The 17,725-nt window shown below is 47.3% G+C and overlaps 1 protein-coding gene across 1 annotated transcript in view; it reads right to left on the reverse strand.

The window, feature by feature from the left end:
- DCUN1D1 (defective in cullin neddylation 1 domain containing 1) overlaps nucleotides 1–3,986 on the reverse strand; it is a 35,534-nt gene extending 31,548 nt beyond the window's left edge. Inside the window, exon 1 of the mRNA XM_050964310.1 lies at nucleotides 3,851–3,986. Coding sequence (XP_050820267.1) covers nucleotides 3,851–3,853 — 3 coding nt within the window. The 5' untranslated portion in view covers nucleotides 3,854–3,986. The remainder of the gene's footprint in view (nucleotides 1–3,850) is intronic.
- Between the last annotated feature and the right edge of the window lie 13,739 nt (nucleotides 3,987–17,725).

A 17,725-nucleotide genomic window follows, 5' to 3' on the forward strand; every position in this document is an offset into this window, starting at 1 on the left:
TTTTATCACAAGAGAAGCATTTCTTAGAGAACATGTGCAGATACACAAGACAGTAAACAATGTATGTTGTTGAATAAAGATTATAAGATTAGTGTGTTGTTCTGGGTTAGGCTTCAGTGCTGCAAATACTTAAGCATGTAATTAACTTTACCATTGCGAACAGCCCATTGATTTAAATAGGACTATTCACAGTAATAAAAACAAGCACGTGCATAAGTGTTCGCAGAATCAGAGCCTTTCTACCCAAGTAGTATTACAAGAAATTCTAACCATTTCATAATGAGGGTGTGTTTTTACTTTGAAGTTCATGGTGACATTAATAAGCCATTAGTACATAATTGTAGAATCAAACAAGTTAAAGCTGGAAAAGACCTATTTGTACAGTGCCTAGCATAACAAGGCCACAGTCCATGACTGAGGCGGCCAGGTACTACTATAATACAAATTAATATAATAATAAACCTAGTAGATTACCCAGTCCATAAGCGTCAATACAGCATTGTTCCATACATAATGTTTTCTAGTCTTCTGTTCGGTGTAGTATCAAAAAAGTAAATGGGCGCCCACCACTTCCCTCAGGAGACTACCCACAGCACAATATATCTCATTGCCTCTCTCTCGTATTTAAATTGTACAAATGCTTGATTAAATTACAATCTCTAATCATAAAGCCAGGTGTTGATATATGAATACACAACCAACACACCTTTGTGTGATTATATGGCATATCCAGGTTGTGTTATGAGGCATGAGGCCTAAAGCCAAGTGCCTTCAAAGACCTAAGTAGTACAGGTATCTAGTTTAATTGTACTTCCTGAAGCCTTAACAAGATGCTTTTTATAAAATGTTGCACAACACTGCTGAGGTAACAATTACCTAATGCAGTGGTTTTCAACTGGGGTCCGCTGACTGTGTCTAAAGCAAGGGTGGGCAAACTTTTTGGCCCGAGGGCTACATCTGGGTGGGTAAATTGCATGCAGGGCCATGAATGTAGGGCTGGGACAGGGGGTTGGGGTGCGGGAGGGAGTGCAAGGTGTAGGAGGGAATGCGGTGTGCAGGAAGGGGCTCGGGCAAGGAACTGGGGTGCAGGAGGGGGTGTGGAGTGCAGGAAGGAGCTCAGGACAGGGGGTTGGGATGCAGGAGGGAGTGTGGGGTGCGGGAGAGGGTGTGGTGTGGAGGAAGGGGCTCATGGCAGGGGGTTGGGGTGCAGGAGGGGGGCTCAGGGCAGGAGGTTGGGGTGCAGGAGTGTAAAAAGGGGCTCAGGGCAATGGGTTGGGGTGCAGGAGTGATGTGGGGTGCTGGAGGGAGCTCAGGGCAGGAAGTTGGGGTGCAGAGTGTAGGAGAGGTTGGGGTGCAGGCTCCAGCATGGTGCTGCTTACCTTGAGCGGCTCCAGGGTGGCAGCGGCGCACGGCTCTCTGCCTGCCTTGGCCCCATGCTGCTCTCGGAAGCAGCTGGCACCACATCCCTGTGGCCCCTGGGGAGGGGTGGCAGAGGGCTCCGTGTGCTGCCCTCCTCCGAGGGTACCTCCCCCGAAGCTCCCACTGGCCACGGTTCTCCGTTCCCAGACAATGGGAGCTGCCGCAGGCAATGCCTACAGGCGAGGGCTGCATGTGGAGCCTCTGCCCCCTCCTCCCTCTAGGGCTCAGGGACATGGTACCAGCCGCTTCTGGGAGCAGTGTGGGGCTGGCAATCCTACAGGCCGTATGCAGCCTGCGGGCTGTAGTTTGCCTACCCCTGGTCTAAAGGATCCACAAAAGACTGTCATTACCATAGAACACTAGTTTTCAGCCTGTTGTCCGCAGACACCTAGGGGTTCACAGACTATGCATAAGATTTTTCAAAGGAGTCTGCACTTCCATTTGAAAAATTTTAAGGGTCCACAAATGAAAGAGGTTGAAAACCACTGACCAAGTGAGTTCCAAAAAGCATGTAGTTATACTAAGATTCCTGAACAACCTTACCCTTCAACTGCAAGATCTCTCTTAGAAAACCTGTTCTGCACAAAAAGAAACTTCATCCAACTGCTCAGTAAAAGGTTTCAATTTTGATTAAGGATTTCTAATGACAACAAAAAAGTGAAGTGCAAGAGGTCTAAGTGCCACGCCAACCATCTATGTCCTGGAACACCATAGGTGTTTTTTTGTTTGTTTTACACAAGTTTAACTATGTTGGTGTGATTTTTTTTTAAATGATATAGTTATGCCAGTACAACCCCTAGTGTGTATACAGTTATAGCGCTGTAAAGGTGTCTTATACTTTATAGCTTATTCCCCTTCTCACATATTTATAACAATAAATCTATGTCCTTACTAGAAGCAGAGTACCACTTTAATTATGCCAATATTGTTAAAGTGGAACAACTTTTGTGTGCAGACGAGGCCTTAGAAAAAAGTATGACACTAACACATGTCCACTTGAGTACACAGAAACATGTGAGAGAAGTCAATAGCAAGATACTCTCATCCTAAAAAAAAAAAATTAAAAACACACTGTATACCAGAAATCATTAGCTATTACCAAAATAAATCAAATTAAAAAGGGTAAATGGATAGAATGTCCTTCCTGATGCTGATGTGAAAGCGATCAATCCCCGGTCTATGCAGTAAATGCCCACAAACTCTCCAGGAAGAGTCCAGTTTGATGAACCTCAAAAACCTCCATATCACCAGTGACGTTGCTTTGCTACAATGGGCACTGAGCCTGGGGACAGCATCCCAATTAGCTCCTGACGTCCGATGGGATTTGAAACCACCCAAACCAACAATGACACAAAAAACTGAACCTCCCTAAAATGCCCATGAAGTCAGAAACTCCCAACCCAAGGGACCTGAATCCCCCCAAAATATACAAGGAATCCCTCCCTTGAGCCCTTACTGTGAAGGGGCCTGGACTACTCCCTGTCAAACCCTCCCTGAGATGCAGGGTCCCAAAGCCCCCTCTCAACACAAGCCACAGACCCCCTCACCTACCCTGAGGTGCAGTTCCTGCTCTCTCCCCATAGAGCCCGTTACCTCTTCCCTGCAGCGCTGAACTGAAGGTTCCTGAGTTACCCTCCCCACGAAGGTGCCCAGTCAGCCCCACAGCACCTTCCCCCTCATATGCCATTCCAGGGGACCAGTGTGCCCCCCTCAGCCCCCGAGCTGGAAGGGGGTCTCAGCCCCCCCCCCCGAGCTGGAAGGGGGTCTCAGCCCCCCCGCCCCCCGCCCGGCCCCCGAGCTGGAAGGGGGTCTCAGCCCCCCCGCCCCCCGCCCGGCCCCCGAGCTGGAAGGGGGTCTCAGCCCCCCCGCCCCCCGCCCGGCCCCCGAGCTGGAAGGGGGTCTCAGCCCCCCCGCCCCCCGCCCGGCCCCCGAGCTGGAAGGGGGTCTCAGCCCCCCCGCCCCCCGCCCGGCCCCCGAGCTGGAAGGGGGTCTCAGCCCCCCCCCCCCCGCCCGGCCCCTCAGCTGAAGGGGGTCTCAGCCCCCTCCGCCCCCCGCCCGGCCCCTCAGCTGAAGGGGGTCTCAGCCCCCTCCGCCCCCCGCCCGGCCCCTCAGCTGAAGGGGGTCTCAGCCCCCGCCGCCCCCCGCCCGGCCCCCGAGCTGGAAGGGGGTCTCAGCCCCCCCCCCCCGCCCGGCCCCTCAGCTGAAGGGGGTCTCAGCCCACCTCCCACCTGAGCCGAACCGAGGCCCCACAGTGACCCCTGGCCGGACTGGAGGCTCCGCAGACGCCGCCTCTGCAGCGCTGCCCCCTGGTACTTTCTCCCCCGGCGCCACCACGACTAGGCCCCGGCTCCCGCATAGCGGCGCTGCTCGGCGGGGCCCGGCGGCCGGAGCGGAGCGCGGCGCGGCCCAGGAGGCTGCCCCCGGCGCTCACCATGTTGGGGGCTGTACAGGCCTCTCCCCTCCCGGCTCAGGCGGAGACTGAGAGCGGCGACGGCGGCTGCTTCCTCCGGAGGCGGCAGCGGCTCCTCCAGCTCCGAGTCCGGCTCCTCACGGGCCCTTCCGCCGCCTCCCGCTCATGCGCAGTGCGGCGGCCCGGCAGCGGCTACCCGACTCCCTGAGGCGCCCCCCGCCGGGTCTACCCCGGGCGCCCCCCGCCCTTCAGGGGGACGCCGCTGCTCCCCGCATTGGGCCCCCCCGACTGTTGGGGAGCCCCCCCCCGCCCTCTAGCCATGATCGGGCTGTAGGGGACCAGGCAGGGGACACCCCTGCCACCCACACAGATTATTAGGGTGCCCAAGGAATGAGGGTCCCGTCCCCCCAGTGCCATCGCTTCCATGGGATGTGGTGGGAATAAGCGAGACACCCGCGGGACCCCCCCCTGGTGGTTACTGGAGTGCAGGGCGAATAGGGGAGGCTGCCCCTGTCCTCCTAACTCAGGGCTCAACCTTTGCAGGCTACTGGCCACCATGCCGAGTCTCATGTGTCTTCCCGACCCCACGTTTCACCTCACTGAAAAGCTACTTGCTTCCAAAATCGGACATAAACATACAAAAGTGTTCCAGCACACTGTTACTGAGACGCTGCTTCCGTTCTCATTTCTACCACATCATTAGGAAATGCATGGATTGGAATAGAAATATTGTACTTACATTTCAGTGTGATCCTTGCACCTGTTTGTCACTTGTGAACCGTTTTTGAAGCCTGCACCCCAGGCAGCAGGGCTGAAACATGTAACTTAGCTTTGTGGGGTCCCCGGTGACATGGGGTTCCAGGCAATTGCCCTGCTTGCCTCCCCCTAATGTTAGCCCTGCATTTGTGATGGGGACACACTCTCTCTCTGCAACCCACAGGTTGAGTAACACTGATCTAGTTGAGCTGAGTATCTCCTGGAAGACCTCTGAGTATCCCTGGAAGTATGTGTACCCCGGTCGAGAAACACCACTCTAAATTCTTAGAATCATAGGATCATCATAGAAGATGAGGGTTGGAAGACACCTCAGGAGGTCATCTAATCCAACTAGGATGACCAGATGTCCTGATTTTATAGGGACAGTCCCGATCATTGGGTCTTTTTCTTATATAGGCTCCTATTACCCCCCACCCCATCCTGATTTTTCACACTTGCTGTCTGGTCACCATAAGTCCAACCACCTGCTCAAAGCAGGACCAACCCCAGCTAAATCATCCCAGCCAGGGCTTTGTCAAGCCGGGTCTTAAAAACCTCTAAGGATGGAGATTCCACCACTTTCCAGGGTTACCCATTCCAGTGCTTCACCACCCTCCTGGTGAAATAGCTTTTCTTAATACCAAGCCTAGACCTACTGATTGATTACTTGATTACTGAGTGCTGGGAAATGGGAGACAGACATCCACTGATGATTATTGGGGTGTAATGGGAACAGAGGGACTCTCTGAATACCCTAAAATGATTGTTGACTGCAGCAGAAAGGACATCCCCTAGAGTGAGTAATGGGGTGCAGGGGGCTGAGTGACAGATATCTCTTGTCTCCCAGAATGATTACTGTGGTGCAGGGAATGGATTAGGGTCACCTCACTCCTGGCATTGTACTGGGGCACAATTGGAATAGGAAAGGAATATCTGTTAGGATACAAGGATAGAGAGGGACCCTCCAGGGAGCTGCCCCTCCCAGCCATAAGTAGTGGTTATATGCACATGAGTTGAAGGGGACATCCACTTCTCCTGTTGATGTGAACTTGGAGTACATATACTCAGAAATACTAATCAAAGTCATGGCTGCCATTTCCCAGCTCTCGGAGCAATGAGTGCCTTATCCATCTGCACTTTCTTGCAAGAGCAGCAAACCTAAGAGCATGAGGCTGTCATTTAACTGGTTCTGCAAAAACTTATTTTATTTTTAATAAATAATTAAAATAAAACATTTGCAACTGTTGTCTGAGGACACGGGCAGGGGAAGTAACTGCAATCTCAGACATCCTTCCATTCACAAGAATATTTCTGAGTATTTATTGAGGGCTGACAGTTTGCTTTGCTCTGTACAGAAGGAGAGCCTGCCCCAAGGTGCTTACCATTTTTAAGGCTTGATTTTACAGAGAGGTTAGTGAGAAATGTGACTAAATAAAAATGGTTCCTTCTCACCCAACATATCTACTCCCTGTGTGTATTCAGAGTCAGAGCTCCTTACATTATTGACAGAAATAAGTTTGCACTACTTTACGCTACTGTTAGCTCTGCAGATTCAACATTCATAAAGAAGAATGAGCTGAATTATCTTGTAACGTTTTTATGATCAACAGAATTGTTAAATAAGTTTGAACAGCAGACTCTTTTTTTATTATTGGTGATAATGCACGATCCAGAAAGAAAGCAGATTGACTTTTGGATCTCAGGGTGAGTTTGCAAATCAGGTTGGACACATTTGCGCTAGAAACAGACAGAATGAAGATAGAACCCCCGGTGCCATTTTTACAGTCACTTTTTAGCTTGCACCTGAAGGGCACAGTGAGATTACAGATCTGTTTTTCTGATCTTTATTCTTCCATCCAAACTATACAAATGCTAAACAGACAGAGACATTGGGCTGAGCCGCTGAAGGGAGTTTGATAACACAATATTGGGAAGAGGGTAACATCCCAGAGTTGGGAACTAACAAAATATAAAGGAAACTGGATGGATCACGTAGTATTTAAAATATTGTACAGAATATATAGACTCTTACCAGACTTAAGAAAGTTTGTCTTTTGCCATCAATGTATCTTGAATGTTCAGAGATGCTACATGTCCTTTGCACATATAGCATCCTCTCACTTAATCCAAAATAATTTAAGGGGTGGGGAGGGCTCTAGTGGAATCACTGGCATTAAACTGATATGAAGAAGAGGAGAATCAGACCCTACTATGGAAAATGTAGTGTTCCAGAATCGTACAATTGATGGTCAGTTTGATATTACAAGTGGATATGGAGTTGAGCGTGAAGTCAGTTATCCTGGGAGACACCAGTTGCCTGGTTACCTTTTGAGAAGCTTGTTTGTGACACCAGTGGTTGCTGCTAAGAGACTAACTCTCTCATAATGCAAACAGCCCTGTACACGGCACAAGATTAAAGTACATTTGAGCAGTAACTTGGTAGCTAAGTTTGAAAAATTACTTCATCAAATTAGCTAATCACCATCATTATAACATCATGTAGCAGCCCTTATGCAGTCTGGAGACATATAAATTAGGCTTTCTTGAGCATTACTGCAACAGGTAACATAATCTGATAGATGAGTTCGAACTGGAATGTGTCCTTTAGGACAGAGACAGGATCTGGGGTGTTTGTTAGGCATTTTCTTCTCTCCCATTAGTGGGCTGTTGTTTCTCCTTGATGCTCATGACTCTTCTTTGTGTTTAATAGTTCTTTGTTATTTTGTTTGTTTTTCTGTTTGTTTCCTCTTAATTAGTAGCTTGGGGGAGCAGAGGGGTGATCCTGAGGTTGTTATGTAATACAAATATTCAAAAATATAGAGCTGTCAAGCAATTAAAAAAAATTAATCGTGATTAATGGCACTGGTAAACAATAATAGAATACCGTTTATTTAAATAGTTTTGGATGTTTTCTACATTTACAAATATATTTATTTTTTATTACAAGTATTTGCACTGTAAAAAAAACCCAAAAGAAACAGTATTTTTCAATTCAACTCATACAAGTACTGTAGTGCAATCTCTTTATCATGAAAGTTGACCTTACAAATGTGGTTCCCGGGCACATGCGTCCATGCTGATGGTGGGTTCTGCTCGATAACGGTCCAAAGCAGTGCAGAGTGACACATGTTCATTTTCATTATCTGAGTCAGATGCCACTACCAGAAGGTTGATTTTGTTTATTGGTGGTTTGGGTTCTGTAGTTTCCACATCGGAGTGTTGCTCTTTTAAGACTTCTGAAAGCATGCTCCACACCTTGTCCCTCTCAAATTTTGGATGGCACCTCATATTCTTAAACCTTGGGTCAAGTGCTGAAGCTATCTTTAGAAATCTCACATTGGTGCCCAGAGGTGGCAGGTTTGTAGAAATTTTGGTGGTGGCCAGAACCCGCTGCCCCCAAACTTTGCCCTCCCCCCAACCTGCCTAAGGCTCTGGGAAAGAGTTTGGGTGAGGGGAGGAGGTCCGGGGTGCAGTCCCTGGCAGGGCTGGCGCTTCCATTGAGGCGAACTAGGCGATCGCCTAGGGTGCCAGGATTTTCGGGGGGCAGCATTTTGCCGGGGGGAGCAGCAGGCGGCTCCGGTGGACCTGCCGCAGTCATGCCTGTGGAGGGTCCGTTGGTCCACGGCTGTGGTGGAGCTGCCACAGGCATGCCCCTGCGGACAGTCCGCTGGTTCCACGCGGCTCCGGTGGACCTCCCGCAGGCACGGCTGTGGCAGCTCCACCGGAGCCGTGGACCAACGGTCCCTCCGCAGACATGACTGCAGCAGGTTCACCGGAGCTGCGGGAGCAGCACGCGGGGCGGCGAAATGGCCGTGCGCCTAGGGCGCGAAAAACTCTAGCGCCAGTCCTGGTCCCTGGGCTGGGGCAGGGAACTGGGGTGCAGGAGGGGTGCCGGGTGCAGACTCTAGGAAGGAGTTTGGGTGCAGAAGGGGTGAGAGGTTGGGCTCTGGGAGGCAGTTTGGGTAGGGGAGGAGGTGTCTGAGGTACAGGCTCTGGGAGGAAGTTTGGGTACAGGAGGGGGCTCCATGCTGGGGCAGCGGGTGGGGATGCAGGAGGGGATGGGGGTGCAGGCTCTGGAAGGGAGTTTGGAGGTGGGAAGGGGTGCAGAGGAAGGGGACGTAGGGGTGAGGGCTGTGGGGTGGGGCTGGGGATGAGGAGTTCATGATGCAAGAGGGCTCAGGGACGGGGCAGAGGGTTAGGGTGCGGAAAGATGAAGGCTCTGGTTGGGGATGGGAGGGCTAGGGTGCTGGAGAGGCTCAGAGCTAGGGCAGAAGGCTGAAGTGTGGGGGGTGAGGGATCTGGCTGGGGAGTGCAAGCTTTGGGCTGGAGCAGGGCTGGGGATGAGTTTGGCGTGCAAGTAGGCTGCCCCAGGGCTGGGGCCAGAGAGGAGGACTCCCCCCAGCCCTTTCCCTATCAGCAGCAGTGAGCTCTGGGGAAGGGCCCTCTCCCCTTCCCGACAGCACACTCACCCTGCACCACTGTCTCTGCCCGTGCTCCTAGGCCTCCTTTCAGGTCCAGGAAGCCCCCTTGTCTCCCCTTTAGTGGGTGCCAGGGTGGGTGGCTGCCATCACATGTGCACTGCCTCCCTGCTGCTGCCCCTCACCATAGTCTCACTGGAGGTGGGGCTGCCACTTGCCCAGTGTGGGGCAGGAGTGATAACTGTGGGGGGAGAGGGGCTGTGCTGGTGGAGGGTCCCGCCGGAAAAAGGAAGGGTCTGAGGTAGAAGGGCAGGGGTAGGACAGCCTGTGCTGCGATTCGTGGATGGAGGGCACTGATGCTGGGAGCCTGCAAAGCAGCCCAGAGCTTCAGGGGAGAGGCAGGGACACTCTGGGGCCCCAGGAAGTGCACAAGGGCAGCAAGTGGGGGCTGGGGGGCACTCGGGGGAGGCGCGTGGGGCAGAAGGCGGGGCCACGGGAGAGTCTCAGCCCCAAACATTTGTGGAGCTGGGCCCCCAGGCCCTAAACATTGCTGGAGCCCGGACACCACAGGCCCATACCACCACCCGCTCCTGTTGGTACCTTCTTTGCATTTTGTCAAATCTACTATGAAAGTGTTCTAAAATGAACATGTGCTTGGTCATCATCCGAGACTGCTATAACATGAAATATATGGCAGAATGTGGGTAAAACAGGGCAGAGGACATACAAAACTCCCCAAGGAGTTCAGTCACAAATTTAATTAATGCATTATTTTTTTAATGAGCCTCATCAGCATGGAAGCATGTCCTCTGGAATGGTAGCCGACGCATGAAGGGGCATACAAATGTTTAGCATATCTGGCATGTAAATACCTTGCAATGCTGGCTACAAAAGTGCCATGCAAATACCTGTTCTCACTTTCTGGTGACATTGCAAATAAGAATTTATCTCCTGTAAATGCAACCAAACTTGTTTGTCTTAGCGATTGGCTGAACAAGAAGTAGTAGTGAGTGGAGTTGCAGGCTCTGAAGTTTTACATTGTTTTGTTTTTGAGTGCAGTAATATAACAAAAAAAATCTACATTTGTAAATTGCACTTTCATGACAAAGAGATTGCACTACAGTACTTGTATGAGGTGAACTGAAAAATACTATTTATTTCACTTATCATTTTACAGTGCAAATATTTATAATAAAAAATAATATACACTTTGATTTCAATTACAACAGAGAATACAGTATATATTAAAATGTAGAAAACATCCAAATATTTAATAAATTTCAATTGGTATTCTATAGTATAACAGTGCAATTAAAACTGCGATTAATCACGATTAGTTTTTTGAGTTAACCGCATGCGTTAACTGTGATTAAACAACAGCCCTAATATTCACCATTACGTACTACAGATGATTTTATGATCTAATTCTTTTGTGTGAGCTTTCTGTATAGTCATAAAATGGTCAGTTATCTTAAGGGGACACTTGCCAGCCCTTCTGTATGAAAATCTTTTACCTGCGTTTCTTAAAAGTGATACCTAAAGTTCTGTAACTGATAGAATGTAGAGAAAAATAATTTTCTCTGTTTTTCAGTTTGTGTTTAAATTGTTTAGCTTTTAAAAATTCACTATAAGCTGTTTCAGTGTTGTTACACTTCTTAAACCTCCGCTTAGTTAAAACCAGTAATTTCATCTTCAACTCAGGTTATAGCATTAGGTGCTTATAAATTAGCTGCAGTTCTAGCTGAATCTGCTTTCAGTAATTCAGTGCAGAAAGTAGCAGATAGAAAACAAAATATATCCAGTCCATTCGTAACCATGATGTAACTAATTTCTCTTTTACTTTGAGTTAGCATGCTACAATAGATAAGGTACATAACTGTGAGTCTATTTCCACTGACTTGCAGTTTGACCTTCAACAAGTCACTTCACTTCTGTTCAGTACAGTTTCCCATCAGGTAAGATAAGGCTAAAACTACACGCCTGCCTCACAAGGTGTTGTGAGGCTAAATTTAATAATAATTGTAAAGTGCTTTGAAATCCTCCAATGAAAGTAGCTATAGAGCCACAGAGTATATAATTATTGCCAGGATGTAATTGTATTTTCTGTTTAAATTAGGCCTGTTCTACACTAGTTGGTTATTTCGGAATTAGCCAAGTTTATTTGGAGGGAAAAAAAGATTCCATCCACATGACCAAACCAGTTTTTTCAATTTAAAGGGCTCTTTAATCTGATTTCTGTACTCCACCTCGGCAAGTGGAGTAGCGCTTAAATCGAGATCGCAATCCCGGGTTAAAGGTATTGGGGATGCAATTCAATGTTATTGGCCTCCGGGAGCTATCCCAGAATGCTCCCTTGTGACTGCTCTGGAAAACACTCTCAACTCCGATGCACTTGCTAGATGGGCAGGAAAAGCCCCGGGAACTTTTGAATTTCATTTCCTGTTTGGTCACCATCATCACAGGTGACCATCAGCAGCAGTGCCAGCTTTAGGACGTGCAGAGCCTGATTCAAAAGAGCTGCTCAGAGCCTCATTGGAGCCAGCGGTGGGTGCAGAGGAGGGTGGGGGCGAAGCGATCATCCCAGAGAGTCTGCAGGCCCTCCTTTTACATGGCAAACCCACCAGGCATTGCTTGCTATGGGAAAGAGGGCCCAGCAGTTTGAAAGCATTGAAATAAATGTGGAAGAAGCAGAATGTCGCCTGTCCCTAGGGCTTTCCGTGGCTCCTTGCAAGCTGAATTCTGTTGCCCGCGTGTGATGGCTTACTCACACCAAAGTGGCAGACACTTCAGTATAAGAGGCAAAATGCTAACTTGTACAGAAAGAACATGTGCTGTGTACTATGAATTGCCTGTTTCACTGAGAAAGAGTGTCCCCTTTGTTCTCTGAAATGTATCTTTTAAAATACTACCCCCACTTTTTCTCGTCCCACAGGTGCAAATGTTTCAACACAGCCTCTATCTACTCCATCCCAGAAACTGGTCCAGATTAGAAGGCAGAAAAACTCGGGATGACATGTTCGCCAAGCTCATGCAGTCCTCCCATACTGATAGGGCCAGGCTGAATGCGTGGAGGCAAACAATTGAGGAATCCCATAAAGCATTACAGGAACATAAAGAAAGGAGGGACACGTGATGAAAGCAGGCAGGACGCTATGGTCAAGCTCATGGGGGAGCAAACTGACATGCTCCGCTGTATGGCGGGTCTAATGCGGGAAAGGTAGCAAGACCACAGACTGCCGCTGCAGCCCCTGTATAACCGCCCTCCCTCCTCCCCAAGTTCCATAGCCTCCTCACCCAGACACCCAAAAACAGGAGGGGGGAGTCTAAGGGGACCCACATACTCAACCCAAGAGGATCGCCCAATCAGTAGAAAGTTGGCATATGTGAACTTTTGATTTGGTTTCTGGACTTGTCCTTCTCTCCTTTTCCACCCCCCTAAAGCCATACCCTTCACCCCCACCCCCATTCCGGTCTACCTTCTGATTTCTCTCAATGTGTTGTGCAACAAATAATAAAGAAAGGTTTTTAAACAATTGTGACTTTATTTCCTTTCATATATATAGGGGGCAGGTAAGTTCAAGAGAAACAAACACAACTGTCACACCGTACCTTGGCCTGTCATGAAACTGGCTTTCAAAGTTTCTCTGATGCACAGTGCACCCTGCTGCACTCTTCTAATTGCCCTGTTGTCTGGCTGTGTGAAATTGGCTGCCAGGCAAGTTGCCTCAACCTCCCATCCTGGCCCTGCCATAAACGTCTCCCCCTTACTCTCACAGATATTGTGGAGCAGATAACAAGCAGCAATTACAATTAGAATATTGGTTGTGCTGAGATCTAACCGAGTCAGCAAACTGCGCCAGCACGCTTTCAAATGTCCAAAAGCACATTCTACTACCATTCTTCAATTACTCAGCCTATCGTTGAACTGCTCCTTACTACTGTCCATGGTGCCTGTGTGTGGCTTCATGAGCCATGGCATTGAGGGTTAGGCTGGGTTCCCAAGGATAACTGTAGGCATTTCAACATCCTCAACAGTAATTTTCTGGTCTGGGAAGTAAGTCCCTTCCTGTAGCTGTTCAAACAGACCAGAGTTCCTGAAGATGCACGCGTCATGCACCTTTCCTGGCCATCCCATGTTGATGTCGGTGAAATGTCCCTTGCGATCCACTAGTGCTTGCAGCACCATAGAAAAGTAGCCCTTGTGGTTTACGTACTGGCCACCCTAGTGTGCCAGGGCCAAGATAGGGATATGCAGTCCATCTATCGCTTCACCATAGTTAGGGAACCCCAGCGCATTAAAGCCATCCACAATGGTCTGTACATTTCCCAAAGTCACTACCCTTGATAGCAGCTGGTCAATGGTTGCATTGGCTATTTGCAGCACAGCAGCCCCTATAGTAGATTTGTCCACTCCAGACTGATTCCTGACTGATGGGTAGCTGTTGGGAGTTGCAAGCTTCCACAGTGCTATGGCCATTCGCTTCTCAACTGTGAGGGCTGCTCTCATTTTGGTGTCTTTGCGCTTCAGGACAGGGGACAGCAAGTGACAAAGTTCCATAAAAGTGGCCCTATGCATATGAAAGTTTCGCAGCCACTGGGAATCATCCCAGACCTGCAACATTATGCGGTCCCACCAATCTGTGCTCATTTCCTGGACCCAGAATTGGCATTCCACAGCATGAACCTGGCCCAACGCCACTATGATCTCCCAATCGCCACATGCCGTGCTTCTAGGAACATCTGTGTCCATGTCCTCATCAGTATACTAATCATGCTGTCGTCACTTCTCTGCCCGGATTTGCAGGTACTGTACATACTGCTGGATAATGTGTAAGGTATTTACAATGGTCAAAACAGCAGCGGAGATCTGAGTGGGCTCCATGCTTGCTGCACTATGCTGCCTGCATGGGTAATCCTGGAAAAAGGTCGCAAAACGTAGGAGAGCTGTTTGGTTCAAGATAGCCAATAAAAGGCGGTAAATGGTTGTCTTCTGTAGCTTTCCCGGAGGCGGGAAGCTCTCTAGAGCTGCAAGAGTCGGAGAGCAGAGTTTGCAGCAGAAACTGTGTGGCTCAGTTCACAATGGCTGAAAAACAGTGGAAAATTGTTGCCTTCTGTAGCTTCCACGGGAGCCCAGGACAGACAACATGGAGAAATTAACTAGTGCTGCAAGAGCAGAAGAGCAGAGTTTGCGGCAGAAGCTCTGCAGCTCAGTTCACAGTGGCCGAAAAAAGGTGGGAAATGGTTAGATAAAAGAATAGATAGAAAGATGAGAGGATATGAGAGGTGGAGTCATAGTACCAGGAGACAGGTGGTGCACCGTACTGCACCATCTGCTGGCAGTATGGCATCTGCCGTAGCTTTCACAGAGGGAGGAGTGAGTGACGACACACACCCGGAAACACCCACAAGAATATTTTTGCCCCATCATGCACTGGGACCTTAACCCAGAATTCCAATGGGCAGCGGGGACTGCGGGAAAGCTACCCACAGTGCACTGCTCCAACGTTCGATGCTAGCATCAGTATTGTGGATGCCCTCGGCCAAATTCACACACTTTAGCGGGGACACACAACACCAAATGTATAAAATCGCATCCAAAATTTGGAATAGAATAGTTTTGAATTAATTTTGTACTGTAGACATGCCCTTAGATTGGCGATTGGAGCAGAATTAGGAGCACCTACTGCCAGTTAATAAATGGGGTTTTTGCCATTGATTTCAGTGGGAGCACAATCAAGCCCCTTTATCTTAATTTCTACATTGTCTGAAGCGCTATGTACACTTAATATGCTGTACTAAAATAAATACAGTATGATTCTGTTAAGCAAAGGACATCACGAGATGGAAGACCGATTATACAGAGTATCTCTGGAAGACAGGTGTATACATTCAAAATGTAGTGTCTAAATTGAATTGACTGCGTATTATACTGCTATAGCTTCAAACAATATATCAAACAGATTCAGACATGATACAGGAGTATGCCATTTGCAAACAAGATGTGCACATCAGAGGTATACACGGTACGTAAACAGTGCATTATGCGATCTGTGCACCATATACTCATCATGACCATTGCAATGTTATGACTGCTCTTGCCTAAGATAGGGCAAATACCTAGACACTCGTTGTTTACTGCCTGACCCAGTCTTGTTTTTATCATTTTATATGAAAGCTAGTTGAGGTTATTCCAGAACCAGCTTAAATGAATTTCAAATAAAAGTGAGTGTGGCTAGTGACAAATAGATAGCCCTGGATAGGGCATGGACAAGGTGAGCTTCTCTACATTGACTAACCTGGACTTTTTACTTCAAAGGATGACAGGTTAGTTTGGAACATAGGAACTGTCATGCTAGATCAGCCCAGTGGTCCGTCTGCCCAGTTTCCTCTCTCTTAGTTTCCACTACCAGATGCGCCAGAGGAAAATGCATGAAGCCCCATAATGTACAATAACTTATCCTAGAAGCATTTTCCTAACCACCATCAGTTAGTGCATGGCTTATGCCTTGAAGCACGAGGGTTCATAACCATGTCCAGGGCCTAGTCAGTTCTTGACCTCTCTATTAAAGCCAGTTAGTTGTGTGTGTGATGTGATTACCTGACCACTAGAAAGTGAACTGAAACTACCAGTTCATTTTATATAGGGCAAAGGGCCATAAGACCTAATGACTTTGGCTTAGTATTGACTCTGGCATCCATCTTCAGACACTTGCCATGTGCTTAACTTTAACTTAACCTCAGAGCACAAGGTCCTATGGACTGTCCTCCAGTGAGAAAGCTGTTCAGCAGAGAGGCCTCAAGGTACCTGATTCCCCAATGTTCACAGAAAGGCCCAGCTGGCCTACTCCCCCAACCCCACTCCTACTCAGCTGACATTGTTAGAGTAACCCTTTTGAATCCAATAGCTGCTGTTTTAATGAAAATGTCTTGAAAGTTTATAGGATAAGTGAGGAGGAAGAAAACAGTCTGTTTTTTCCTGTTGTAGGAGTCTGAGTGATTTTACAAGGAGATTGGCTATAGCCCATATGTGAAGGTTGTAATTAGTAGGTCACAGACAAGGGTGTTCACTCTTTATTAGGTTCCTCATTGTCTCTGCATGACATAAGAGTTTGACATAAATTATGATAACTGGTTTGTGGCATTGTTAGGAAGCTAATATTATCAGTAGATTCCATATGACAGAGTCACTGGCAGAGAGCAAGGCAGATCAGTATGACGTAGTGACAGAAATCAGGTCAATGAGTCTAAGATCTAAGGAGATGTTTAAAAGCCTCTTGTCATGCAGCTAACTCCTCATCAATTTAAGGGGACTTTATCTAGGATGTGAATAAATCCAGTCTTTCTATGACAATATACTGAATACTTCCTAGAATTGATTAGCCCCTCTGAAGTGAGAAATCCATCTGAAAATCAAGACACTTCAAGTGGCTAGGTAAATTGTGAGGGGTTAAGGAATTTGATATGACAGTGATAAATCCTCATAGATGTTATCTGAAGCTGTAAATAGATCTGAACTTTTTTTACGTTAGTTCAGAATTCTTGTAAGCAAGCTGCATCTAAAGGAATATCACAAATCTGGGAGCCAGAATTTCTTGAGCTATATTCCTGGCTCTGCCTTCACACCTATGATTGTTTTCTGTCTACTATACATTTAAAATGTAGACAGTCTTTCTTCCTCTCTGCCAAGGTGAGCATTTAAAGGTGGATGATATTCAAGACTGAACAATAACAAAAGAAAAGAAAAAATGAAGCTAAGCAGAATTAAAACAAACAACAACTATAAAAAGAAGAAAAGTAATTTTTAAATGCACTGATGCTATGTAGGCAGCAGGCCAGCTCTTCAAGAATGTTGCTTTTCATTCTCTTTTTCTATGGCAGCTTCAGCTACATTTTTCTCATCATCAAATCAATCAGTATCTCCTCCTTCCTTTTCACCTGCTGAATGTTGAGTCAACTTTCCATCTACCATTTTCTTTTCTAATTGTAAATTGTGACACACAGTTGTCAGCTTCCGAGCAGTGGAGGTCTTCTTCAGTCTATTTCTGGTTTTGGAATGGATAGTTCCCTAAACCCACTGATTTCATTCCACACATGCAGTAGCACATGGAATTGTTAAAAACATTTCTGCCACTGTAGCTAAAGTGCAAGGAAGACACAACCCTTTCCACTGTCATGAAGGAGCAAGCTGGGATCGTACTCCACATTGTTTTACAACTGAATGGGCTGCTTTTTCCTTTAGAATTTGCTACCTCTTTTTTGTTAATTTATATATCCTTTAAAATTTACAACAGCCTCCATGAGGTCGAAAGCTGAAACAAAGTAGTCATCAGAAAGGGCTTGGTGTGGGAAGTGTTGATAAAGAAATTAGGCAGCATCATGTGTTGGAGTGATTGATTTTTTTCTGTTATATTATATTGTCTATTCTCTTTTTATCTTCAGCTTTTGGAAGTAGACTGTGCTCCATATTCTCACAAATACGTTTCTTAATGTTCAGGAACTCATTCTTGACATCACACAGTGTATAATTATCATTGTTCATATTCTGAATGGTCTGAGCGACTAATTCAAGAAGTGAAATTAATTCTGAGTTTCATATCCAAAATACATAAAAAATGTCAGTGTGGATTACTTGGGATCAATACCCAACCACTGCTTCTTCAACACCAGCTGATTGAAGAGTCTTCTTGCATATTTGAAGCTCTTTGCGATATTTAACAAAAGA

Source organism: Gopherus flavomarginatus, chromosome 8 (genome assembly GCF_025201925.1).
Source record: "Gopherus flavomarginatus isolate rGopFla2 chromosome 8, rGopFla2.mat.asm, whole genome shotgun sequence".
Lineage (NCBI taxonomy): Eukaryota > Metazoa > Chordata > Testudines > Testudinidae > Gopherus > Gopherus flavomarginatus.